The sequence below is a fragment of the Acomys minous genome, assembly GCF_964271855.1.
Source record: "Acomys minous genome assembly, chromosome: 12".
NCBI classification, from domain to species: domain Eukaryota; kingdom Metazoa; phylum Chordata; class Mammalia; order Rodentia; family Muridae; genus Acomys; species Acomys minous.
This window is the reverse complement of record NC_140493.1, coordinates 54,750,714-54,778,132: the sequence shown is the minus strand read 5'-3', so window position 1 is coordinate 54,778,132 and position 27,419 is coordinate 54,750,714. Positions and strand designations below refer to the sequence as shown.

The following is a 27,419-nucleotide window of genomic DNA, read 5'->3' as shown; positions in this document are numbered from 1 at the left end:
TAGAGAGTGGGAAAAGAGCTTCACCAACCCTACATCTCACAGAGGACTGATATCCAAAATATATAAAGAACTGAGAAAACTAGACACTAACAAATCAAATAACCCTCTGCTTATTTTGTTTGTTTGGTTTTTGTTTTTGTTTTCTGAGACAGTGTTTCTCTGTCTCTTTCTTCTAAGAACAAGAAAATATAAATTTGTAAAAGCAAGGCCTGATAGAGAGAAGGGCCCAGAAAAGGACATTTCTCAAGACACTGTTCAATCCCTTAAAACAGAAGTGGTACACACTCTGTTGCAATAAATTTTTGTGAGCAAGTGTATAATTGTAAAACTATATATACTAATGATACATTAGCATTTACAAAGCGGCAGCTATGGGTAACTGTTGAAGTTTATAATCACTACAAATACCATCTATGCATCCAGCGTACCTGGAAACAGTATGATTCGCTTAATTGAAAATCACTACTAAGACAAACCAGTGATTGCTCAAAGAAATACAACAGAGTATTCAGCAGAACACACAGAAAGGTAAAAGCATCTCCTTTAAGATGCTTCAGAGGGAAAAAAATGCATTAATGACAACGTTGACAGTGGGTAAGCTTCAGAAGAAAAGTATGTTTCTCTTCCAAACTATACTTAAGGCTGGCATGTAGAAAGCAGACCACTGGAACTGCAACTCAAATATAAACAAAATGCACAGAAATAGAGAACACATGTCCAAAGAGTATTTTCTTGACCCCATTCTACTGAAAATGTGCTTATTTCCTCTTCTCAGCCTAATCCATCACAATCTGTAAGCGCCTTTATTTCTAGTATCTAAAGCTTAGTCCACGTGATGCTGCTAGTTTACATACAGAAAATAGAGATTAGGGACGTCTTATCACTGTTGCCATTTAAGAGTAAACGTGTACAGAGATTAAGGTTCTAAGATACTAAGAAATTCTTTTATTTCCTACTAAATAAAAACCACTCCTGGAATGGAAAAATAGCAGACAACAATCAGGTAGTTTTCACTACGGGGATTACTTATTTTCAAGTGGAAGACATATATATATAGTAGCAGGCTTTATATTTAACTTGTTTGCATATTACTAAGGAAATATGAGGATGGCTGAAAGAATTACACTATAATGAGCTAACACTGAGCTGAGGCAGTCACAGCACCAAGTATAGAAAGGCACTGAGTATCTATCAAAGCATCACCAAAGAGGCTCATTGCTGTAATGTCTCAGAAACAGACAAGCAAAGCAATGTTGGGCACAGTCATCATATGTAGGGCAACAGATGCTAAAAGTGGCTCAACACACCATGCATTTTCATCTAGAAAGCTGAATCTGAAGGACTAAATATGAAAGGGATTGTCTTGAAGGCACAAACTGTCCCACTGAAGACCAACAACACTAAAATTAAAGAAGACAAAAGTAGGGCTTCCATGGCTATAAGTCAAAGCACAGCTAGTGGTCCAGTGTTTTGGCACATGTGACACATAACCTCTGTGGGCCACCTCACTAGTTATTCTACACAGGAAGGGGTCAGGGAGGAATGGAGGTAGCATGAAGTTATATTTTAAAGTAATAAGAAAGAAATCAAATGCTATATCTGAATGGAAGAATGCAGAGAGCTAAAATTTGGGTCCATCGCAATGCAAGACAGCCATGGCTTCACCTTTAAATTTCACTACAGAACAAGAAGAAGGCACAAGAACTCAGGCTTCTTGGCAACAAGACCTCGGCTCCGCTCTCCATTCTGCTACTAACAACTTGGTAAGGACCAGTCACTCACTGGGACCCTCTCTTTCCCCTCAAAATATTGTGAGAGAAAACTATTCAACTAGTCACTGAGTCAACAAATGTATATTTGATCTTCACATTTGATCACCTTCACTCAGATCTCCGACCAAACATCACTCTCACAGTTTTCTGAGTAACAGACACAGTCAGCACATGTCAGCCAAAGCTCTCCTTCAACTGCCCTGCGTCACATTTCTGTATAGCTCATGGCTCTGCGTGAAAGTACGTGTGCACGTCGTCCATTTGCTCTTTTACTACAGTTATTATTTCTAAGAAAATCTCAAGAATTCTCGAAGCAACAGAACAGTAAACAGTATGCAACACTAGTCAAGGAACATCTAACAGAAGTTGCTGTCAGAGCCAGAGAGACGCTTAAGTACCCACTCTTTCTATGCAAGCCTAAGAGCCTGAATTTCCTCCCTGAAACAAAGAAAGGTAAAAGAAGAGAATTAACTCCAAAAGGCTCCCTCCTTCACGTCTCTGTCTCTCTCCTCCATTTAAAATTTTGGGCATATGACTAAACTACATTATTCCCACCAGAATGAAATCTCTCTTGCTGGGGAAGGACGGCTGTGTCTGCAACAAGTGCAGCAGCTTTGACCTTCCCGGGATCCACTGTTCTTCCTACTCGCTCCCCAAACACACTATCAATTTACTGTCTCTTTTTCCTCCTGTGGCTTCTTATGTTCTTCGACTTTTCTTTTTCCTTTTTTCCTCCCTTACATTTCTGCTTTGTTAGGAGTTAAGTCACGACTAACACCTACATTTAAAATGAATCTTATCTAGTCTTTAGAGGTTGAGCACTTAGAAGCCATTTTGGAGCGGGAGACTGAAAGGCACCAGCTGCAGAACGCTCTGCGCATGCTCCGGGGCAGCTACCACCAGAAATGGCATCAACTCCGTGGGCAGTCTAGGCTCTGGGACCCAGGCTCTTTACCTGTCTTCTAAATGGTAACCACCGACCTCACCTGTTCCTTTCAGCAATTAATCCTACAATCACTGGAGTTTAGAAGTCTTAGCGATCTCCCACATCAGTAGCTTCAGTTTATAAATGAAGAAATAAAGGCCAAGAAGGGGTAAGTGACTTGTCAGGGATTGCAAAAGTAATGCGTTGACAGGATGTAGACAGACACCCAGATCACAGACCAACCCTCTGAAGACTGATGGAGAAGGTGTCATCATCAATAGAAGAAAAGGCAACTGATCAAAAACAAAAGTTTGGAACTGAAGAATGGTAAATTCAGTACAAATGAGTCTACGAAAGTTTCCATGTTTTCTCCTTTTTTCCCCCCTCACAAAGCAAATCAGCACGCGATGGGTAAAGAAACAAATAAGCTAAGTCATTACGCAGAAATGTTTTTGTTGTTATTTTTGTTTTTATAGTTGTTCATTTTCTTCTACTTAATAGCTTTCAGGGTCACATCCTACACACGCAGCAGCTATTCCAGGATGCTGACCTCTAGCTCCGGCCTTTCCATAATCGAAAGCAGCTGATTTTAATGCGCCTGCGCCCCAGTGTGAAGGCGGCGGCTCATGGTGCATTTGGGTGCAATCAGGTTAAGACTGGCTCCAAGAGGAGAAAAATCTATACATATGTTGAAAAGATCTGAAAAAATGCCTGTATTCCCAACCTGATTACGACGTACATTTTTGCATGGTTTGTCAAAGCAGATCACTGAAATCAAATCAAGATGGCGAAGGGGATAAAGTGGTTTTCTTCTTCATTCTTTCAGTAATCAGCGTGACCAGCTGAAGAAAGGGACTTTTCCCTCTCTCACCTGAGGCAAGGTGGGACCCTCCACTGGAAGTTATGCCAATTTTTAGCAACTGCTGCTCAAGTTCCAAAATTAATATCTTAGTTCTTAGAGCCTACATGCGTAAATAGAAATAATTTTATTGCAAAAACAGTCATTTCTACTAATTATTTTATCTGCCTTTAAGTCAAACAGTAAAACAAGTTCTAGCATATCTTTAAAATCCTGTTGTAAGCAAACACGAGTGTTGGCTATTTGACATTCAGGCAAAAATAATAATAATTTTAGTAAACTGAAAATTAGATAGCTACAGGGATTAAAGTAAGGTTTAATGGAAAAAATATGGTTAAAACCTCAATACAGTTTAAGCTAGACTCTAACCTGATTCATTTATCTGAAAGAAAAAAAACCTAGCAATCAGGCTTTAGCAATTTTTTGTGGCATAATTTAAATTATCAGTAGTGTCAATCATATTCCATTAAGATGGTAACTGTTGGTAGCACGAATAATACAAATGTAATAAACATTACGGTTAACAACCTACTGGTTCTCTAGAAAATGCTCAATCATGACTGAGGCCAGAAGAAAATAAAAGCCTGCAAGGGGTAGAGGCATGTTTGGGCTCTTGTTATACATAAGCATGTTTGTTACGAGAATATTTTCAGTTTAATTTTTGCTATTAACGTAAACCACAATTGCAGGACTATGTTGCTTAAAAAGAAATGGGGGGGAGGGGCCAGTTATATAAACAATATATGACAAAGAAAGTCTTTCTTTTCCATACCTGAATACATCAGGTTTGCTTTTAGGCAAAAGGTTGCAGGTTAAATGCTCTCAGCTATCCAAGAAGTGGCTTATTAGTTTTGTAAGAAAATATTTTCTTATATTTTGAATGAAAAAATACCCACTTTAAATGAACAAAACCATCTTTGTTAGTGAAAAGCAGACCGAAAAGAAAAAAAAAACAACTTTGTTTCAAAGGCCCAGTACGGAAAAGCAAGACTAATTCAAGAGGAAAAGCTGCCTCCTCCGAGGAGCTTCTGAATCTGGATCTAATCGTCCTCAGAGGCCGGCTGGAGTCTTCCAGTCTTCGGAGTCTCGTCTCTCTCCATGGATCATAGGCACTTTCCATGAGGCAGCAGAACGTGGACACAAACCCATTTTAAGCAGCTACGTGTTCTCTTTCTAGGCTTGAGCTAAAGAGTTGAAAAGTTACACCAACATCGAGTGAGGGGGAAAAAAGCAAACAAAAGTCTGGAGTATTTTAAAGGCACTTTTCCAAACACAACTTTCTTTTTGCTTTGCTTTTTTAGTTGTGTACTTAAAAAAAGAAAGAAAGAAAGAAAGAAAGAAAGAAAGAAAGAAAGAAAAAAAGAAAAAAAATCTCGGTTTTATCTGTGGCAACATGACTTTGGCCAGCAATAAAATAAGTGTCAACACATGATTACCACTTTAAGAAACACACTAGCATTGTGGAAATGCCTCGTGGATAAGCTGGTGAGATGGCTCAGCCGGTAGTGTGCTTGCTGCACTATTATGAAGACCTAAGTTCATATACCCAACATCCACATAAAACTCAGGCATGCCAGTATTTTCAGTCCAGGGGAGAATGCAGAGGCAGACAGTCCTAAGGCCTTGCTGGCCAACAAGTCTAGACAAAATAGTGAGTTCTGGGTCAGTAAAAAAAAACATGTCTTAAACATGGAAACAATAAAGGGAGATGCCTAATGTTGTAGTCTGACCTCCACATGCACACACATGTGCACAAAGATGCATCTATACCCATCACACAAACCCATAAAAGCACGAATTGCATTTTAACCTCCTGGTTCTGTGTTGTCCGACACCTTGCTAAGTACTCATCTCCTAATTTCCAAATGAACCTAATCTGGCTATTACAGAATAAATGACCGCAAATCAGTATAATTATTACAAAGAGTTAAATACACACATACCAGTAGCTGTTTTCTACAAATTATTATCAAAACAAAGAGAAAGGGCTAATTGTGGTAACATTAGGACAGGGTTTTTCCTCCCAGTGTTTGGGTAAGTTTATTTTAAGTTGTCATCTTCAACTAGTAACGATGCAGATGACTTTACAGATCCCATAAACCTTTCTAATCTAAACTCTCTTCAGCTGGAAGTTGGCTCCTTCCTTCTCAGCAACATCTGTCTATGAAGGCCTGATTTCGCAAGAATCCTCTTTTATGGCACATTTGAAGAAAGACACACAAAAAACAACCCACACTTTCAGAGATCTTATTCTAGAAAGCACATTGATACTCCTTCAAGTGATTTTAATTTACTATTATGAAAGCAAATGAAACATTCACTGTATGAACCACAATGTAAGCATTTGTTTCTAAAAAACTAGAATTGTTAGTATCGGGTTTCCATCACAAATAAATAGTATTTATTGGGTGGGAGGAAGGAAGGGCACATTCAGAAAGCACACAGCACACAAGAGTGTCCCTTTAGACCCACCTCCTGGACAGTGCCTCGTGGCCATCTTGCATCTCCTGGACTCCGCAATGGTTGGACAGGGTATTGTGTCTTTCGCTGGCTTTTTAACAATCTGCCGTGTCCTGGTTTCCAGACCCCATTTAAATCCACATGTGCGGTTGTTTCTGCTACATGTCCCCCATTCACTCCAGTGACCAACTTCACATCCTCCTGATAAAGATTTTAAAAACACAAACACAGATAGCAGTTGGGCGTCCATGTCTCATCTGATATAAAACTTACACAACTACGTTTACCCATCACCTCCACCACAGATATCAAAAATCAGGTTATGCAGCCTACAAGGTCCATACTCATCTTCCTGGAACTACAGCTGTTTAAATCATAGGCCACTGACAGCTAAGACAAACAAACGCCTCGTAAGTAATTAAGGAGCTGTTGCTTTCCATTTGCCGTGTGTTTGAAGGGATACTGCTGCTGGTCAGGCCTGAATGCCAAACTATCATCCCTAGAAGATGATCTCTAAACAGACAAAACCTAAAACAGAAGAGGTTTTTTTTCCCATGCCACGATGGAAGCAAGCATCTGACAGGATAACTTCGTGTGCCCAACTCCAAATCCGTAACTGTGTTTGCTTTATTTTGCAAGTACCGGGAGGCAGGCAAAGAATAAGTGAGTGAGTGTGTGTGTGTGTGTGTGTGTGTGTGTGTGTGTGTGTCTCATTCTGCATATTCTATTTTCTTTCAACAACTATGCTCATGTATTTCATAGCCTCTATATCTGTGCTGTATGTATAATACAAGTTTGAAAAGTAACAGAGATTTCCTAGACATGGACCACGTTTAGTACCCCCTTTTGTAGGGTTATAGAGTAGCGGTGGAAATGGGAGGAGGACAGAAAGGCTATGCAGAGCTGATCCTCCTCACCAACTTTGTCACTGAGCGTCACTGAGACGCTCCTCACATGAGTGCATGAGGACTCCAGCCTCGCGTCCACACTCAGTAGGCAGCACAGCCAATTCCAGACTTTTTCAAACCCATTTACAACAGTCACAAAGGACCAAGCACAGGATTCTGTCGTGGAATATTCTGTACCTTTCCATTTAAAAATGTGTAATGGGTGTGGTTCTTCCTTATCAAAAGCTAAGGCAGCACTCAGAACATATGGTTTTAGTGGCTTTCTCAGTTTTCATTGAGTGATAATCTGCATGTACATAGTCACACATAACTCTGACAACTTCTTTCCAAACTTCACCTTCAAGTGAATTCTCCTCCATAAAAGCTTATAAAGTATCCCAGCAATATTTCTACAAAAAAAAAAAAAAACAACTTCCAAGCTCTACTTCCAAATCTCCCCATTTAAGGGAATGATGATTCATAGCTCTATTGTATATCAAATAAGATATACAATGCATCTAGTAAAATTTCAGGGAGATGGACATGAAATCACAGTTAAGAATAAGTCTGTGTGTTTGTCAAATGCAGCCAATTTACCTGTTAGTCAGTGGCACAAAAAAAGTCCTGCAGGATTTTATAAACACCAAAGTGTAAAGTTCATATGAGTCGCATGGATGTGTGATTATTTTTCATGCTATGTAAAGTATGCATTCTATAGATACAAAATTCAGTTAACAGATGATCTTCTTTAATAATTTTGCAACATGCAGGAATTCATCAAGAAAATATATTTAAGCACAAAATATCCTTTCGACTTGCTTTTTTTTTTTTTTTTACACAGATGGTTCAGCAAAAAGTGCCGTGGTTTATTTATTCCCATGACTAAGACAATAGAATGACTACCACAATACCATTTGGAAGCCATTTTCTACTAAGTAAAATGCTGTTCCCTAACAGTACTAATAACTCACTAAGATAGTATAAAATGGATATACTACAAATGATAAACTTTATTAGGTAATATGTAATCTAACTTAGCAAATACATAACTAGAAAATTTTGCAACAAAGTTGCCCATCATCATGATGCCTAAAATATTTAGAATCATCAAGTAAGCAAACAACAAACAAACAAACAAACCCTTTCAGTTCTGATGACAACAGCAGTCATTTACTTTTGGGTTGCCTATATCCAACACAAACATTTACAACAAACAGGCATGAAAATTTGCAAAAGGAGAGTTGAATTAAGAATTACTCACCTACACACTCCATGGTCTCATCTAAGGGTGCAAAACCATCTGGGCATTCATCAAAGCAGCGGCCTCTGTGCAAATAAAAGCCTGATTTGCACTTAGTACAAAAGTCTTTGCTAAAGCAAGAGTCACAGTTTTCTATTCTGCATCCTACAAACAATTTTAAAGAGAGAAAAAAAAAGTTAAAGGGTGCTGTATATTTTACAGATCACAGTTATACAAATGCATTGGTTACCTTAAGCAAAATACCAACTGTTGGAGAAATATATGCTCATGCCTTTATTTACTTATGTCATGGCATTCTAATTCACCTCTAACTCTTCCAACAGCATAACACATTAAAAAGCTAAGTCAGAGGGCCAGCAAAGGGCCTGAGGCAGCAGGAGACTCCACAAATGTTTGGAAGTCCAAATGGGATTAAAGCAGATGATTATGGAGAATACTTTCCTACTACAAATTAGATCATTTCCAAGACTGAAGTCTGCTCTGCCTAAGTTCCACAATGAGAAACAGAAAGGGAACTCTAGGCAGTACCTTTTGTTTTCAGATTATCAAGGACAAAAGATTTCAAATTCCAAACTATATTTAAATACATTGTATGCCACCTAAAGCAAGAGTCCATGCTATCTTTTTTATTCAAAGAATGATGTGACATGGATAGGAAAAATGGAGAGAAGGCCATTTTGTGGAAACCTCACTGCACAAAGGCCTTTATATAAAACCCATTTACTCTCTCTGGTTAGGGGAACCAGCAAGTTGTAAATGGGGAAGACAGGCACTAAGGCAGTAAGTCAACAGGGAGTAATGGCTGCTTTGGTTCTGACTAGTCTTTCCTTAAACCCTGTGTCTTTTCTTGATAACTGGGTAACTAGGTTGCTAGTAACAGCTTATGAAACAGCATGTGTAGACCCAGCAGAGAAGGCTCAGAACGCTCGGTTGATCTCACCAGCTCTGCAACCTTGGACAAATCACCTCTCTAGGCTTCAACATCCTCATATAAAAGAGATGCCATGGACCCTTCAAGACTATGGTAAAGATTTTAAATAACATACAGAAACCTATTGATACATAAAATGAAGTCTAAAGATAGAAGCAATGTATAATTGGAAACATGCATTTAAAGAAAGTAGCTAATAGATTTGAGTTCTAGATCAGATTCTCTGGAAAAGCCAGTGACATCTGGACCAGACACTGATGGTGGGCACAGGTAGCAATCAATATGCTTTCTGGAGAGGACAGCAGAGGAGGTGGCAGGTTGGCTAACTGAAAGACTGAGGTTTCAATTGTTACTTGCAATGGATTTAACTGGTGGTGATCATCAATATCCAAAGTGATATGCAAACTCAAAGCCATCAAAGCAAACTCAAAGCAAACTCAAATCTAGTCCCCACTGCTATATTTATTGCCATAAAAATTCTGAGAAGACTTAACTCATATATATCCTGCAAACTAAGAGATAGTTGAAGTAGAAAAGGTAGCTGAAACAAAAAGTCACTTTGTGCTTAAGTTTTTAAACATCGAGAAAATAATTCCAGAAATTATCAAAAGGCTAAAAAGTTGCATACAATAGATTACATAATGGCAATTTCTACTTCTAAGCCAGAAGCAGAAAATGGCAACTCTCTACCTTTCCACTTGACTCTACACAGGTCTTTTGTGCACTAGACGGCCATGGAGGGCCTAAATGAACACCAGCAAAGATGGAACCAGAGCACCAAATATCTCTGGGACTCCCATTAAATTATGGTATTACCTCTTTGCTGGGGGAAGAAAATTACCTCTTTGCTGGGGGACAAGAAATAGAGCTTGTCATCCCATAAAAGAGTCATTTGTAGTCTTAAATGCTCCAATGTACACTTTAAGAAACAAAGGACTATGGTTGGTCAGGAGCCTCTCAATCATGGTCAAACTACATGGCCAGTACGTCCACAAATCATTGGGTATCTTGCTGTATTTTTTAATAAACAAGCAGATTTCTCTGTTACAGAATTATTTTCCAAGGCATGATAAGCATTCCAAAGGATGAAATAGACCAAGATGAAATATATATATATATATATATATAATTTTTTAAGTGAGGGCTCTGTACTTCATCAATCAGCCATTATCTACAAGGTCTGATTTTGCTTTTAAACATGATCTGCACTGTTAAGTCTTTTGGCCAGAACGTTATAGCAACCAGCATTTGGAATTAATTTCACTTATCTCTATTGTTACATAAAGCTCCCCTCTCCCCATCTCATTCTTTCCTTCTGATACCACTTCACAAACGCAGAATTTCTCAAATGCCTATCATTCTCTGTACAGTCCCAAAGGGATATTTCAGGCATAAGTTCTCCTGGAGAAAAGCTTAATTATTATGCACTCTCAAATTTGATACATTTGAAACATTGATAGTAGAATAATATAAGCATTTAAAAGCACACTGGGAATTATAAGCAATGACTTGTAGTAAGTGCTAAAGGCCTACTGTGAAATGAAAAAATGAAAAGCAGGTGACAAGTTAGATGTAATATGATACAACAAAGATATATAGATATAGATATAGATATACAGCAATATGTATACATATGTGTATATAAAGTGCACAAAAGTTAATTTGAGGAAAGGATAATAGAATTGTAAAATGTCAAAAGTGTTACATGTCCCCAAATCAAATAAAACTTTTATCATTGCAATTTACTTATATGATAAAAAATAACAGAAACAATTATTTAAAACATACATGTTTACAAAAAGCCTCCATATTATCACTTTATTTCAAATATGATATAACCCTTTATTTCAAAAGGGAAAAACAAATAACATTGTAGATCATGTCTCAAACCTTTCCAGATTAGGGAACACAAAACCAGAGCTTTAATAATACTGAACCTGCTTTAACCTTCAAACTAACTACACGCTTGTTTAAATCATTTCTCATCAGGTCCTCTGTTTTTTAATATTCTGTGAGTAACACTTTCCTTTCCATGATAAGAAAATAACACTCTAAAATATCATATGTATAATAAAGTATTCTTTAAAAGCTATTATTGGCACCTAAAGCATGTGTCTAGAGCTCTGTTGGCCTTCTTGGATTCTATGGGTTCACAATTTACACCACAGACTTATCTCACAGCTCTAGACCAAAGGCCTTCTAAACCAGCCATGTGCAATGCAGAACCTTTCCTCAGAATGGCCACCTTGACATGCTTTAGCATCTGAAAACCTTTCTCAGCAGCCCCGGGTCCACCATCCCCATTGGCCATGTTTGTCTCCCAGAGGCAACACTTCTCTGTGGGAGAATGATCCCTTTGAGGGCCTCACAATCCTAGGCTCAGCCAGGAGCCATTTCCCCAGATCAACATAAGCTTGTTACTCTCATTGTACTGTTTCATTTCAGTGCATTCTATTTTTTTTTCCACATACAAAAAGCATTCTAAATAAAAATTTCAAACATTACAAAACTCTTTCAGGGACATCCTAAAACTTTCCTCTCCTAAAGGCTTACCAAGCTTACTCCCTCAGATGGGCCTCTGACCCTGTCTTAACTGTTTCTTGTGCATGTTTCAGGAAACTTCTTTGTAACACATAAATGTAAAGGGTTAAACACCATTTAAGTGCCAATGGGAACATACAGTAGTTGGTTTAACCTTTGAGAATTCTGTACTTCTAATAGGTATATCAAAATTTACTAAGCACAGGCCTTTGCTGTAAAAGTATGTGTTTTAAGTCCTTGTTCAGAAATGTAAGAACCTACTCTAGCCAACTTACATGCTTCTTAATTACAGTGCCTCCTCAAAAATGCAATCCACCAAGTGAGGACTGCCAATATTGGTTTAAGTAAAATTACTGTCCAAGTGAAACTGTGGCCAAGCACAGCCTGACAGCACTGTCGTTTAGCCACAAGGACTTATCCCAGCCAAGAATTAGAAAAGCATGCTGGGCACCCCACCTCCCTTCTGTCCTCCAACACCACCCCATACAGGCTCTAAAGTAACATTTTTCAAATTATACTGTAGTGTAGTTCATACCGAGCATTCTCCAAGAACCTAGTATGTGCCGACGATGCTTGCCAGACCCTAAGAACATGGTTCCTTAACACTCATCCCCCATCCCAGAGATGCCAATGCCTAAGTGATGGGCCACAGCCACGTGGCACTACACAGTTTTGAAAGATAACAGAACACATAGTAGAGGTACATAATAGCTACCATACAGCAGAGATCAAGGACCCATTTCTGTTCTCCCATTAAACTCTTCTTCATTTCAATTTATGAGTTCTTCATTTGAAGCACAGTGCTGAACACTTGCAAGTAAGCAATCATGGACGCCATAAAGTTCCATTTCTTGACTATCTGAAAGCTAAGTATAGGATTGCTAGTATGTGCATTGTATATATGTTTGATATGAAACAAAAACAGACCACCCTCACTAGCTGTGGAGAACTGAATCATACATAAGCAATCAGTCAATACCTGAAAACAATTGGAAAGGAGAAGCTGAATATCACGGTAAAACAGTGCTGAGTTGGTTTAGCTAAGTATATTTTAAAGAGACAGAGAGAAGTAAAGCCCTGACAAAGTGAGATTGTGGAAGTGATGGAGAAAATGCACATGGCCCGTGAAGAGCCCAGTGACGAGTGGTCTAAGGGGGACATAGGTCAGGGGGAGGGTGAGAAGACAATGCCTCTTTGAATTCAGAAGTTGTGATTTAGGAGTATAAGTTATCCACAGTCTGTGTGCTTTTAAAATACTTAAGTGACAAAGTTTTTAAGAATAAAATTTGGTCCAAGATTAGAGACTTGATGTGGTTTAATGATTGGTGTCCATAAATACCTGAGCACAAAGCAAAGTCACCAAAATAGGGTGGGATTTACTTTCTTATTTAGAGAAGCAGAGCCCCAGGAAGGCTAGGAGATCTACATGAGTGAGTTCAAGATCTTCAGTCTGCTATAAGGAAAGGCACTTTGACAATCAATTGAACAATTACATGGCTATTTAATAGAAGAAGGCTATGTGTGTGTGTGTGTGTGTGTGTGTGTGTGTGTGTGTGTGTGTGTGTGTGTGTGTGTGTGTAGTTTTAGAAAGTTAGCCTTCCTGGGAGAGCAGTTTAGAGGAAAACCATTAGGACCCTCAGCACTCTAAGAGGGGTAAGAACATATGGATTAGGGAAGAGAGAAACCATAGAAGAGAAAAGCAATCACACTGTGAGTCCTTGCTTCCTTCAGTCCTTGGTAGTCTGGGGTCACTTAGTGCCCAGAGGTTTTGTTTCTCTTCTCAGTCTACATTAGACTCCCCGTGTCCAGAGTATCTCCTTACGCCCAATCAAAAAGCATAAGAAAACCAAAATCTTAATTTAAATACAAAGAAATATCAAGCCTTGTCAAGCCTGTGAAAATGTAATTCTATATATTGCAATCTCTTACAAGAGGAGGAAGAAATCGAGTACTATATTGGCCCTCAGAGAGACACAGGATCTCTCTTATTTCTTGGCACTGATCAAGACCAAGCAGCCACAAAACCTCACTGCCCGTTCTCTGATCTGCCTCCTTTTCTCTCTCTTCTTCTCTTCCAGGTTGTCCTCATAGTAAGGTCCTCATGCCTCTACTTCGTGCTAGGATGATGCAGTTTTCTACTGTGCTTGGTCATAAGTGGTTGTTTATTTTACATCAGCACCTCGTTCCCGACTACAGAGGCACTGCCACCTTCAGAAGGCACCCAGTTCGAATCACACTTGCACCAATCAAAGAACACTCCCCCCAGGAATCCCTAGAGACATCTCTGCTATTATGAGCTAAAACTGAATAGAAGTTAACTGGGAGACTTATTCCAAAACCAGCAAAAATTAGACTTACAGGAATTTTTCACTTAGGAATAACTGACACTGAGGCCTTAAAACTGCCTATTTTTAGACATCCCTAATAACTTCAAATGCTACTGTGTAACGCTCCTTCTCCAAAACCAGCAACAGTTTATATGTATCACTCAGTACAAAATGTTAAGTTACCAAAATTATATACTTCTAACGTGTGTTAGTACAATAATTTCATCACAATACGAATTGATTAAAAAAAAAACTACAATGTAAAAGCTAAAATCACATGTTTTACTATAGAGTTTAGCAACATGCAGCTGACCAGTGCATTTCAGACTAAAGAAAATAAAGGGCAGCACTTGGGAATTTTATACTTAGAGCTAAACTACTCACAGGACAATGCAGAAAAGCAGCATTACTAAGTTAACAGGCATCCCTGCTGAAGTGGGAGGAAACCTGGTAGAATGAGTCCAAATCAAGATTGACTTTAGTAGTGAGCACAATTAGCACAGATGAGATCCAATTATCCTGAGTGCAGAATAGAGCAGCAAGGATCAGAGGCAGCACTATGGCTGTGATGAGAAAACCATCTCTTCCAGCAGTACTGTGCCCAGAAGACCCGAGGACAGATGCTTTCATCGCTCTTGTGGGACTGTGGGCAGCTTAGTATGATTAAGATTCCCTTTGCCTTAATGACTCCAAATAAAAGTAATGTCAGTCTTCGTTTAGTAGATCTGTCAAGATGATTCTGAAGCTTACCAAGTGCAATGACCTCAGCACAGTATCTGCCAGGCAACGAGTGATCCAAGAATATGAGCTTTCATGAATAGAAAAGCTTGCTAAGGAGCATGCTTGTCATTCCAGTATTGAAAAGGTTGAGACAGAAGGACTATCGTGAGTTCAAGACCAGCCTGGGCTTCATAGGAAGACTGTATCTCAGGGACATGGGAGGAGAGGAGGAAGGAAGGAAGGGGAGTGGGAAGGAAAGAAGGAGAGAGGGAGAAGAGAGAATATACCAACTGGGACAAGACAATGAATGGAAAGATGGTCAGAAGCTCCAAAACACTTCATTAATATATAGTTAATGATCAGTGTAATGAAAATTTCTAAGAGTATGTACACTACTCAACTCAAGAGCATATTTCATGTACATGATCTGTAAGAAACAGTTTTACTCTTGTTTCAGTCATTTGTTTTACAGACACACACACACACACACACACACACACACACACACACACACACGTAGAGCATATAAAAACACCCATCTCATTGCTAGTATACAGTAAAATTCTGGCTTAGGTAGAGACTTGAATCCTCATGGTATGATCAGTTCAGATGAATGAACTCCATCCAGAAACAGGTTACTTTTTATATAGGTATAGAATTCTATTTTATATCACATATCTTGCTACTCTTTTTGAACAGTGTTGTACTATGTAGCCAGGACTGATCTAGGACTCAGCATCAGCCTGCCTCTGCCTCTGGTGTACAGTTAAAGGCATACATTCCCATGTGGACATACTTTAGTTTGACTCCCAGAAATACATGTGCTGTGAAAACAGTTTTCTTCACAAACTCATTTTTAGCTTACGTCTTTCAAATTTAGTGTATATAAGCACCAACTTCAAATCTGTGAATTAAATTGTTAGTACCTTCTCTATAATATTTTGAATATTATAACTTTTCCACATACAAAAATAAACATTGAATCTGATACAAAACTAAGTAGTCAAATAAAGATTTTGGCTTTTTTCCCTCATATTTCAAGTGTTGCATATTTGAAATTATATTGCAAACAAATGAAATGAAAAAGACCATATTTTAGGGGGGGTTGCAATGTTATGTTTTAAAGACATTTGTGTTTCCATTTAAGGAAGATAGTAGAAAGACAATAACTTCAAAGTAAAATTGACGAGAAGAGAATTTTAAATTAATAAAATAAATTAATATTTCATATCAGATTTTCAGTTCTTGCCAGCAGCAGGTTCCTCATCTCAGTTTCTCCTTGTGCTTTTCCTAGTTTGGTAACTTGTCACCCTGTCATATTAAGGTGAAACCAGAACAGCATAATAAACTTCAGACATGGGTCTCCATTGGAATGTTGGAAAAGGCAATTTCTCTGCCCAGCTGAAAGAAAAATCCATGGGTATGCTAGTATACATCTTACCCCTCCACTCAACCTCTGCCCAAAGCAAAGGAGAAAAATATCTCGATGCCTTAACACTCCAAACAGGCTTAGAGCTATGGCACAGAGCTTGAGACTAAATATTTTAGCAAATAGACCATAAAGTCTCTGTTGAAACTACTCAGCTCTATTAGACCACGAAAGTAGCCACAACTCATCCATCAAAAAACACTGCTGTTTCCCAATAAAACTTTATTTATAAACACTTGAATACAAGTTGAATCTATCTCCTGTGTGCCATCTTCACGTCCATTTGATTGTTTTTCTCTGGCCATTGAAAATTCTAAATGTTATCCCTAGACCAAGATCCCTGACACACAAGATAGCAGGAAGATTTTATCGTTGGTTGCAGTTGGCTGAATACTGACCTAGAGAACAGTTTTCATCTGTAAACACCAGGTAGGAGCATCTTAGCTTAGGGACTCAGAATGAGGCTGACATCTACCATCTGGCTCTATGCACAGACAAATGGTGAAAAACACACGGGGATTTAGGGATCTCTACATGGAAAAATGACTTCTGATCAGTGACTAACAGATGATATGTCATCCTGCTATGCTAAGTTTCTCATTGCCCTGCTTGCTGTGCCATTGGCAAGTGAATGAAAAGGGATACCAAAAGGATGTAAAAGGAGGAGGAAATACCATTTTAAAACAATGTTTTGAGAGAAACCTATATAACATTTACATCTGCCGTCTTAACTGGCTCTGTTTAAACAGCTTGGCTATGTATAGCCGTCCAGCTCAGTGGTAGTAGCAGACAGGACCTCTAATCAGGCCATGAAATAGAAGCCAACCTTCAGGCTGGCCAGCAAAATCCTCAGAACATCTGCTGCTTCCACGGTCCATGACAATACCGTGACCATCTTTCCAAGAACCTCGGCAGCAAGGGAGAAGTTCTACAAGTACCTTAAATCTAAAACATGGTGCTGGGCTTGGTGGTACACACCTTTAATCCCAGCACAGCACTTGGGAGGTGGAAGCAGGCAGATCTCTGAGTTTGAGGCAGGCCAGCCTGGTAGACAAAGTGAGTTCCAAGACAGCCAAGGGCTACACACAGAGAAATACAGTCTGGGAAAACAAAACAAAACAAAAGGAAACCCTAAAGCATGTGAGGCCAATGCTTTAGGTTCCAAAGAAGCAGAGAGGACAAGGTGGTATGAGCCTTTCACGAGGAATGATGCTGAGGCCAGAGAGAGTGGTCTTCCAGTGGACCCAAGTTCAGTTCCCAGCACCCACATTGTAAGTGTAAACATGAAGATGCTTAAAGGAAATTGCTAATAAGAACTCTGATGATGCCACACATGGTGGCAAGTGCTTGCACTACTAGCCATCAGAAGGCTAGGGTTAGAGACTTACAAAGATTGAGACCAGTCTGGACTATGTAGGGAGATGATGTCTCAAAATGAGCAAGTAACTACAAGCCCAGCCTATTACATTATGGATGGCTTAGCCATCACACTGTCTATCACAATGAGAAAACTAATATTGGGCATCTACAGGAAGTAGTAGAGTCAATTTGATCTTTGAAGGCCAAACATTAGTCATATGATTTAACTTTAAGCAATGATCATACAATGATCATCCAGGAGAGCTAGGAGAGAGAGTTCTATCTAGTTCCATTTTTGTTGCCATGGTAAAATAGTCTAACAAAAGAGCTAAGATGAGGAAAAGGACTATTTGGCTTACAAATCAAGGTTACTTTCCATCCTGTGGGGAAGGTAGCATGGAACTCAAGCAGAAAGTTACCTGCCATCCACGGTCAAGAACAGAGAGAAATAAATGCAACTGTTCTCTGCTAGGCTGTTTGTTCCCCCACCTAGCTTTCGTCTTCCTAGTTCAGGGAATGGCTCTACCCACTGTGGGCTGAGTCTTCCCAGATTAATTAACAATTCAGACAGTCCTTCACAGACATGCCCAAAGGTGAGCCTCATATAAATAATTCTTCAATTGACACTCCCCAGATAATTCTAGTTGTGGTAAGTTGACACTTAGAAGTAACAGAACACAAAGGACTCCGGTCGGTTTCTTTTTTTTTTAACTTCAACAACATGATAGGTCACCTAGGAGATAAATATGCTCAAACTGAGATAAATATTAGATAATTCATACATTTATTAATATATCACATAATATACTGCAAGTATGTAAAATTTTTGCATACCAACTTAAAGTATTTTAATTTTTTAAAGATTTGTTTGTATTTGTGTGTGTTTGTGTGTGTATGTGGAGAGAGAGTGGGGACGCCCACATGTGCATGGGTGTCTGCAGAGGCCAAGGCTGTCACATTCCCTGAAGCTGGAGTTACAGTCAGTTGTTAGCCAACCAATATGGCAACACAACTTGGGTCCTCTGAAAGCACAGCAAGCTCTCCTAACTGCTAAGCCATCTCTCCAGGCTCTGAATATTTTAAATTCTTTAATAGCTCCACTTCATATCCAAAGTGAAGCTCAAACCTTTGATTTTTCAAGTTCCACATCTTTCTATTTAGACTTGCCTAGCTGTCTCTAGGCTCATATGCATGCACACCTTCTCATCTCTACAACCCTCATTAAGTAAAGAAAACAGAGCAGTGTACTCTGTCTAAAATGACACTGGCAGTTGACAAAACAGATGATGACAAATGTATCTGCTGAAGCACAAACATGTAGTAAATTTCTACCACTTTAGAATGCATACTGAAACAGGATCCCCTGTGTGTCTTAATGCAACCACATGCTTTTGTTATAAATAGTATACTTTTGATCATAATTTCCAACTTAGACATCAGTTTATTATATACTACAAGAAAGAGCCCATGTCCCACTTTTTATCCATACATGTTCCTTAACTACTAGCCATGTAGATATGAGGGTTACAAAAAGACATTGAACGCTGAAGCAACTAGGCTTAAAGAATAATAAACTCACAATGGGAGCAGTATCTTTAAGAAGAACTACCAAAGATTTCATTCTTTTATCGAGATGGTTTTATAGACTTGGGAGAGTATGAGCCAGCTCTCATACCAGAATGTGTTATGTAAACTGTCCTAGCTTACAAAGCTATTTACTGGCAGAACACGCTTGAAAACCCAGGATTCCTTCTAGTACAGTGTTCTTTTAAATATGATTTACCACAAAATGACATCTACCACTAGAAAATAAGAAATGCTAATGGAATTTGAAACACATTGGGCATTTATTTATGAAGATCGTTTAAGTTTTCCTACTACTCTGATTTATAATTGGGAACAATAATTTTGCATGGACTATAACTGTTCGTTTTTAAAGGACCAACAAAAAGCAAGAGTATTCTACAATGAGTCAGGGTTTTCAAACAAAACGGGTATCTCGATGCTGACTATAGGGGACTTGGGGGCCATAGTTTCTTTACAAGCCTCAACATCTGTACATGTTGGCAGGAAGAGAAAGAGAGAAACAAAAGCAGAAGGCGGAAATTAAAAGGGCAGGGAGAGACAAAGAAAGAGAGGAAGAACACAAGACAAACTCTTCCAGACCCATCCATTAGTACATCTATCAGATATATGTATGATTATATATTTCTATCTTTTAATCAGTCTACGCATACTTCTTCCTTACTTGAACAGTTTATGAATGTCTGTAAACACAACACACACACACATACACTCACATACACACACACACACACACATACACTCACATGAGGGGAGGGATTGTTCAGTTAAAGTATTTTTATTTTTATAAGTCAACAGCCTTAAGACAATTTTATATAGGTTGTAGTTACTGTTTTTTTCTGGTATGATGCAAAAACATGGCTAATTTGTATATAAACTCAATCTATAAAATGAATAGTTTGGGGATGTTGTAAACAACTTCATATTAAGTGATTAAGAAAAGAAACTGATTGTCATTATCCATGCTAGCTCAGTGAAAAATGAAAAAAGATATTGAAAGAGGGCTGTCGCTAATTCCTGATTATTTTGTGGTTCTTCTTGCTTTAGGTAGTTTATTTATATATGTGTAATAATATAAATGTATGTGTAAAAACTTTTTAAAAATTTAATAAAAAATAAATAAATAAAAATAATAATTGGGGCTGCCACATGATAAATTGTGTTTACCATGATGCTTTCATGATATCACCTTTCTACGTGACATATTTAACAGATTATGTTGGGAAATTATGATTAGAATATATTGTAATAAAACAAATATTTTCATAAAAGTAAATAAATAAAACCTCTTATTATTTTTAAAGTAATTTAGTAAGAACTAGGAGAATGGCTCAGAAGGTAAAATGCCTGCTGCACAATCATAAGGACTTGAGTTTAGATTTCCAGCACCCATAGAAAACCCAGGCCTGGCTATGCATATGTGTAATCCCACCACCCATGGTAGAGACAAGAAGATTAGATCCCTGCATCCCCACAGCCGGTAAGTCTAGACACTTGACTAATTCTAGACTTTGGAAAGATCCTGCCTCAAAAAATATAGTAGATAGTAACTGAGAAAAACTTTAACCTCTGGTATACACACACCCACATGCATGCACATGTGTATGAACCCACACAAATATGACCATATACCACATATTTAGAAGGGAGATGGATGTGAAGTCTGTCCCCTGCCTAGAGAGCTAATGGTACTTGATAGCTACCGGGAAAGGGGCAGTCAGTGTTCCTGAAGAGTGGGACCCTGATGTGTTGACTCCAGTGGAAGGCCACACATCAAATATATGAGTGACATTAACTGTATTTGATAGGTTTAAAAGAAAAAAATTGCTAATAAAATGAGAAAGAGAGACTATGACAGAACCATCGCCTAACATGTCAGGCAAAACAGAAGCTTATGTTATCTGTTAGTATGTGCACAGCATACTTCAGAAAGCTACTCAAGTGATTTTTTCATGAGCATTTATGAATTTTACAAACTTCATACTGTACATCCCAAGAATCTAACTACAGGCAACTTGTAAAGCAAAATGTTCTAGAAGATAACCACTTTACACTTAGACCCTTACTGTATCACAAAGCAACATAATTCCTGATTATGTCATGATTCTTCTTGCTACGAGCAGTTTATTGTGTGTGTGTGTGTGTGTGTGTGTGTGTGTGTGTGTGTGTAATAATATAAATTTATATGGAAAAAATAAAAAGTGTTTTAAAAACAGCATTATGAAAAGGCAAATATCATTTACAAGATTTTCCAAGCTACTGTTGCTTCAAGTTTAATTATCTATAGACAAGCAATAATCTCAGCAAGATGGGCTATAATCTCAAATTCTGTCTATAACCAGTATTGTAATTTAAATAATGGCCCTCCTCTGGATGCTATACAAGCATGCTGACAAAACCATAATATAATATCATGCATGACAAATTATTTTTCTACTTTCACTCTGTATTGTAGAGTTTTGCTAATAAGCACTTCTCACTTATAACATCTAAGTGATGATTCCCTCCAGTTCAGTAGTCTCCAGCATTGGCTGTATTCACTTAAAGTAAGTGAAACCATAAAAAGTCTATTCTCATGTGTAAACTCTCTTTCTGAAACCTGATTTACAATCATTACTCCCCATTTCTTAGAAAAGGATCAACATGGTCAACTGTGCCTGGTAACCTTTGTCTGGAGTTCTGAAGCAAACTGATGATGCAACAGGAACTCCTACAGAGACAACTGTTTATACCAATTTGTCCAAGAATATCCTGAATTATGGTGCATACCATCAGACAATTACTAACAGTATGATTTTTCACTCACTAATGTCCCAGGTTGGGTAAAACACTGTATGGCTGGACTGTTGCTCATACACACAACTCATATCATGAGAGCTCTAGAATTTAGAATTAATGCTTCAAGATATCCACTCCAAGCTGTATCACCTTGCACACTGAAAGTCTACACAAATGTTTTAAAAATTCACAGGAGAATAAAATATTCAAATCCCATCAGAGGCAATCCAAGGCATCTAGAACAAATAATTCTTTCCAGGTGGACCCAATGTCCTATGGATGGTCAAGTCACACACTTTAAAGACATAAGATATTCTTAGAAATTCAACCATGCTATTGATACTTTTTTATGAGTTATGTCCTCTAACATCTCAAACAATTCCACGAAATAAAAGTGGGCCTAAATGTTTCTATCTTGACTACTGGTACAAACTATTCATCCATATACTTAACTAGAATGCTTTCGGGGGGGAAAAAAAACCTAAACACCTTATTTGCATCTTTATCAGTAATGATCCTTTAAATAAATATAAGTCAAGCTTACAAAAATAAGGTTAATTAAAGATTTTCCATGCATAGTAAACTCTTGCGATTTTGGGGGGAGTGGGGCATTGGTTGGTTGGTTAGTTGGTTGGTTGGTTTGGTTTGCAAGCAGTAATTTCTCCTTACAAATTTCTATCTACCGACATAATGAAAATAGCTAGTCTAAATAACTGGAAGAATGTGTCTGAGTTATGACACACACCTACACAAAATACAAAGTACAAATTCTCTTATCCCACCCTATTCATTTTTGAAAGTTTTAGTTTAGACTATATCTAGACTATTATAAATATCTATTTCTATTAAAAGCTTAGCACATTACCTATATTGTGTATCCAGTAAAATAGGATGGATGAAAAAAATCACATACTCACTTGCACATCTGTTCATATCTGGGGCTCGGTGTCCATAGTACCCTGACGGGCAGGAATGCAGGCATTCTCCATACTGGCGCATCCCTTCTCTTCGAAGGAAGAAGAACAGTTTCTGTTGACATCGGCTGCACCCATTGTCCTTTGAACAAGACAAGCAACCCTTGCAAATGGGATTTGATACATAGCTAGCTGTAATAGAGAGACAAAAGCAAAAGCATTTAAATATGAATATGATTAGACTTTTGCTCTATATACCACTGTGAGAAGAAAGAAGTCTCAGGTTGCAGACCCTGGAGCAGAACCCGCTTACTGCCAGGTTTCTAGACCACTATAATTGCTGTATTCTAAATACTCATTTTTACTCCCACAGATGCATGTGACTCTCACCCATCATCAAAGAAGCTTCTCTTTGCAACAACTGGAGACTATTACAGAGAGCAAAAGGGACTGTGGAGTGAGAAACTCAAACACATCTGCAATGGAACCCTACACATAAGGCTCAGGGAAAATTGTAAAAGAAGGACGAGAAATATTCTGAGAGTCAGAGACCAAGTATGCCTACTGATGGCTCATGCCCTCTAGGTATGACAGAGAAAATGCACTGATGGACTTTCAACAATATAGTTGCCTCAATAAGACCGGCATAATTACACCAGTTGGCAGGCCAGTGCCGACGGAGGAAATTCCACATGGTCCCGCCCTAGAGAAGAGGTGCAGGTAGTCAGTGGCTCTGAAAGAGGGAGAATCAGCTGTCTTCAGGGAAAAATACCCATAAAGATTGTCCAGTTCCAAGAGGTCAACCCTAGACACACATACACATGAACAAAGCTAAATGGATGCTCTAGGTAATATACACATGGGCGCATATACACATGTGCATATACATGTAACAATAACAACAAACGAGGAGATCATGAAGTTGGAAGACAGACTGTGGTAGGGTAGGAGTGTAGAAATGGAAGACAAGAGCAATATAGATGCAGTGGTCATGTATGAAGCTCTCAAAATAATATACAAAAAAAAAGAAGTCTCCGAATTGCTAAGATCAAAAGCTCAAGCGACAGCACATGCTGGCGAGGATGTGGAGAAAGAGGAACACTCCTCCATTGCTGGTGGGAGTGCAAACTTTGGAAATCAATCACTCGGGAAATCAATCTGGAGCTTTCTCAGAAAACTGGGAAATAGGGCTTCCTCAAGATCCAGCTATACCACTCCTGAGCATATACCAGAATGATGTTCTGCCGTATAACAAGGACATTTGCTGAACTATGTTCATAGCAGCTTTAGTCATAACAGCCAGAATCTGAAAACAACCTAGATGTCCCTCAATTGAATAACGGATAAAGAAATTGTGGTGCATTTACATAATGGGATACAACTCAACTATTAAAAACAAGGAAATCTTGAAATATTCAGGCAAATGAATAGAACTAAAACAATCATCCTGAGTAAGGTAACCCAGACCCAGAGAGACATGCTTGTATATACTCACTTATACGTGGCTATTAGCCCAACATAGATGTTGTCTGAGAGTCTCCATCCAGCAAGGCATGGGGACAGATGCTGGGACTTGCAGATGGACTCTGGGTGGAGCACTGAGAATGGTATTGACAAATGGGGGGATGGAAGGCCCCAAAGGGTTCAGGAGCCCCACAGGGAGACCATCAAGGCCGGTGAATTTAGAGGCAGGGGCACCTGCACACACTGATGCACCAACTAAGGACAATGAATACAGGGACTCTAGACCCCTGTACAGAGATAGGGAAGAGCAGGGACTGCCATGGACATGAACTCTGTTGCCTGAGATTTAATCACTTGCCCTTAGTAGGGAGACCTCAGAAGAAGAGGATGCAAGCTATCCAGATGAGTCCTGATAGGCTACGGTCATATGGCAGAGAAGAGCCCTCCCGCCCCATCAGAGGTTTAGGGGAGGGGAATAGGGCAGAAGAGGGAGGGAGGATGGGAAAAGTAAGATACAAGTGAAGGAAAACAATCAGGCTGTAAGATCAATAAATTATAACAAATAAATAAGTAGTCTCCACTTTACTCAGATAATATACGCAGATACCCTCTGGAAAAATGAAGCATTTAAATTTTAAGAGTATGAGGAAAAATACAATTTTTTTCATTCTCAGTGCTTAAAAATAAATATTAGAATTTAATGCTAACATAAGACTTGAAGAGAATTCAAAATTAAATCTTCAAAGTTTCTTCATTATCAATTAGAAATGCCAATAAATAAAAAAATTTTAAGTAAAAATGCACTTGCTATAACTTTAAGGTACTGACCAAAACAGTACAGGGCATAACCAATCAAGAGACAAATAAATGTATAAAATATTAGCAGGAAGAAGGAACCTAAATGTCTATGAACAAAATGGACACACTATGGAATGTTCACACTATGAATTTAACTCAACAATAAAAGAACCTTAGAGATTTATAGGAAAGATGGCTAGGAAGGAGATAGAAACAGTGGGGTGAGAGTAATCAGAAGGCATTATACACATGTATGAAACTGTCAAAGAACATATTAAATATAAACTATAATGAAGAAAGGATTTTCAGACACAAAAATTCTCAAAACACAGTCACAATAGGAACAAAATTAATACACTATATTTAGATGAAAGAATCAAAAAACACAGGAAAAGGGATTGTTCTGGAAAATGAGCAAGCATGCTCTATGGGATAGAAATAAGAATACCACGGGGTTTTGAGGGTTGAAAGCTGACCTAGGAGTTCTGATTCTAGAGTCAGTTTCTATGGGGTACTGTAACAAGTATCACAATGTGGCTTAGGTGACAGGAGCTTGGGGCCCTAATGTTAAGTCTGAGCACCAGGCACTTGTGAATTTTTCCTCCCTTCTTCCTGCTGATGGTGGTCCCAGGCATTTCCTGGTTTGGTAACTATGGTCCCTGACTTAGTGTTCTCCGAGCTGGCTGCTCCCATGCCTCCATGTTCTTTTTTTCTGTCTTCTGTATAAATCTTCTCATGCATTTAGAATACTTGTTAATCTCATATTATAGGCTTATTTTTACATCCCTCACATCTGCCATTACCTTGTTTTCAGATAAGGTTATGTTCTGAAGCCCCAGGTGAATATGAATTTAGTAGGAACAGTGGTCCACTATAAGAGGTTATATTATTATTCTCCATCTTCTGGGGATTTATTATACAGCAGTGTTTACAAAACTCATAAGGCTATTTATGTAAGTATAGCATATATTATTACCTGTTTATAATTAGTGTATATGACTCACATATAAATTATAAATCAAATTAAACGACTACATACTAACTAAAAGATTCTCCACCATACCACAAAGATACTTGCTCAACTGTGTTCATAGCAGCTTTATTCGTAATAGCCAGAAACTGGAAACATCTTAGACGCCCCTCAAGTGGAGAATGCAAAAAAAAAAAACCAAAATGTGATACATGTACACAATGGAATACTGCTCAGCTATTAAATACAAAGACATGCAATGTGCAGGCAAACGGATGGAAGAAGAAAAGCATATCTTGAGTGAGGTGACCCAGACCCAGAAATACATGCATGGTATGTACTCACTTTAAGTGGATATTAGCCATAAAGTACAGGGTAGCCATGCTACAATCCACAGACCCAAAGAAGCTACATAACAAGGCGAGCTTAAGGGAGGATGCTTGAATCTCACTCAGAAGGGGAAATTAAATAGGCATCTGAAATAGATGGAGGGACGAGACTAGATGGGAGACAGGGTAAGGAGGGGAACAGGGGTAGAGATAAGGTATGATGGGGTAGGGGGACATGGACTAGAGGCATCTCTGGGACAAGGGATGCTCCTGCAGTGGAGGGTGGGGTAGAAGGCATATGATGCTTTAAGTTGCCACCTGCTATAGCCAGGTAGAAATCCCAATGGAGGGACACCAACCCACTCATAAAACCTTTGACCCAAACTCTGTCCTGCCTACAGGATGTGTAGGGATAAAGATGGAGCAGAGACTGAGGGAATGACCAACCAATGACTGGCCCTCTTGATACCCAACCCATGGGAGAGGACCTCTGACACTATTAATAATATTCTCCTATGCTTGCAGATGGCAGCCTAACATAACTGTCTTCATTCTTAAGGGTGCCACTGGTCTCTTCACTCAGACCTTTGTTATTTCTTTTTAACACTCATGGAGCTCAATTCTGAACTGATGTTTTCCTCCTTCACTCTGTATTATCTTGTTAAGTGAATTTCCCCACTTATATCTCTCTATAGTATTTCTGTACCATCTGAACCCAACTAGAAATTATGATTTTTTTTTAATAAAGCAGTTCCATATAGTTTCTCTATATTCCAAGTTACCTTTGGAAAACGTGTTACTCCAATATTGCTCTTGATGTCCTGGGAAAGAGTGAGTTTCAGCAAACTTAGAACCAGTTGAACATCTCTTGTAAGAAAGAGAAAACTCGGCAATGGAGGAGGGAGAAAGGGGTGGTAGAGTCTAGATAGCTTGGAAAGAGGGCCAAAAATGGTATGTAGAATCAGTGAAAGTAGAAAAATTGGCTGGCAAAAGTCCAACCCCCTCATTTCCAGAGTCGTCCAAGAGCAGTGTCCACCTAAAACCCCCCTCCATCCTATGGGTCAGCATTTAGAAGAACTGTCTGAACAACTAGGAGACCGGAGCAGGAATA

The 27,419-nt window shown here is 38.7% G+C and overlaps 1 protein-coding gene across 3 annotated transcripts in view; it reads right to left on the bottom strand.

Moving 5' to 3' along the window:
• The window catches only part of RSPO2 (R-spondin 2), a 144,482-nt gene that overhangs the window by 50,374 nt on the left and 66,689 nt on the right, over nucleotides 1-27,419 (bottom strand). For all 3 annotated transcript variants that reach the window (XM_084751239.1, XM_084751237.1, XM_084751238.1), the window contains exons 3-5: nucleotides 22,751-22,939; nucleotides 8,165-8,308; nucleotides 6,029-6,217 (exon numbers count right to left, since the gene is read on the bottom strand). In XM_084751239.1, the coding sequence (XP_084607365.1) occupies nucleotides 6,029-6,217; nucleotides 8,165-8,308; nucleotides 22,751-22,939 (522 nt within the window). The remainder of the gene's footprint in view (nucleotides 1-6,028; nucleotides 6,218-8,164; nucleotides 8,309-22,750; nucleotides 22,940-27,419) is intronic.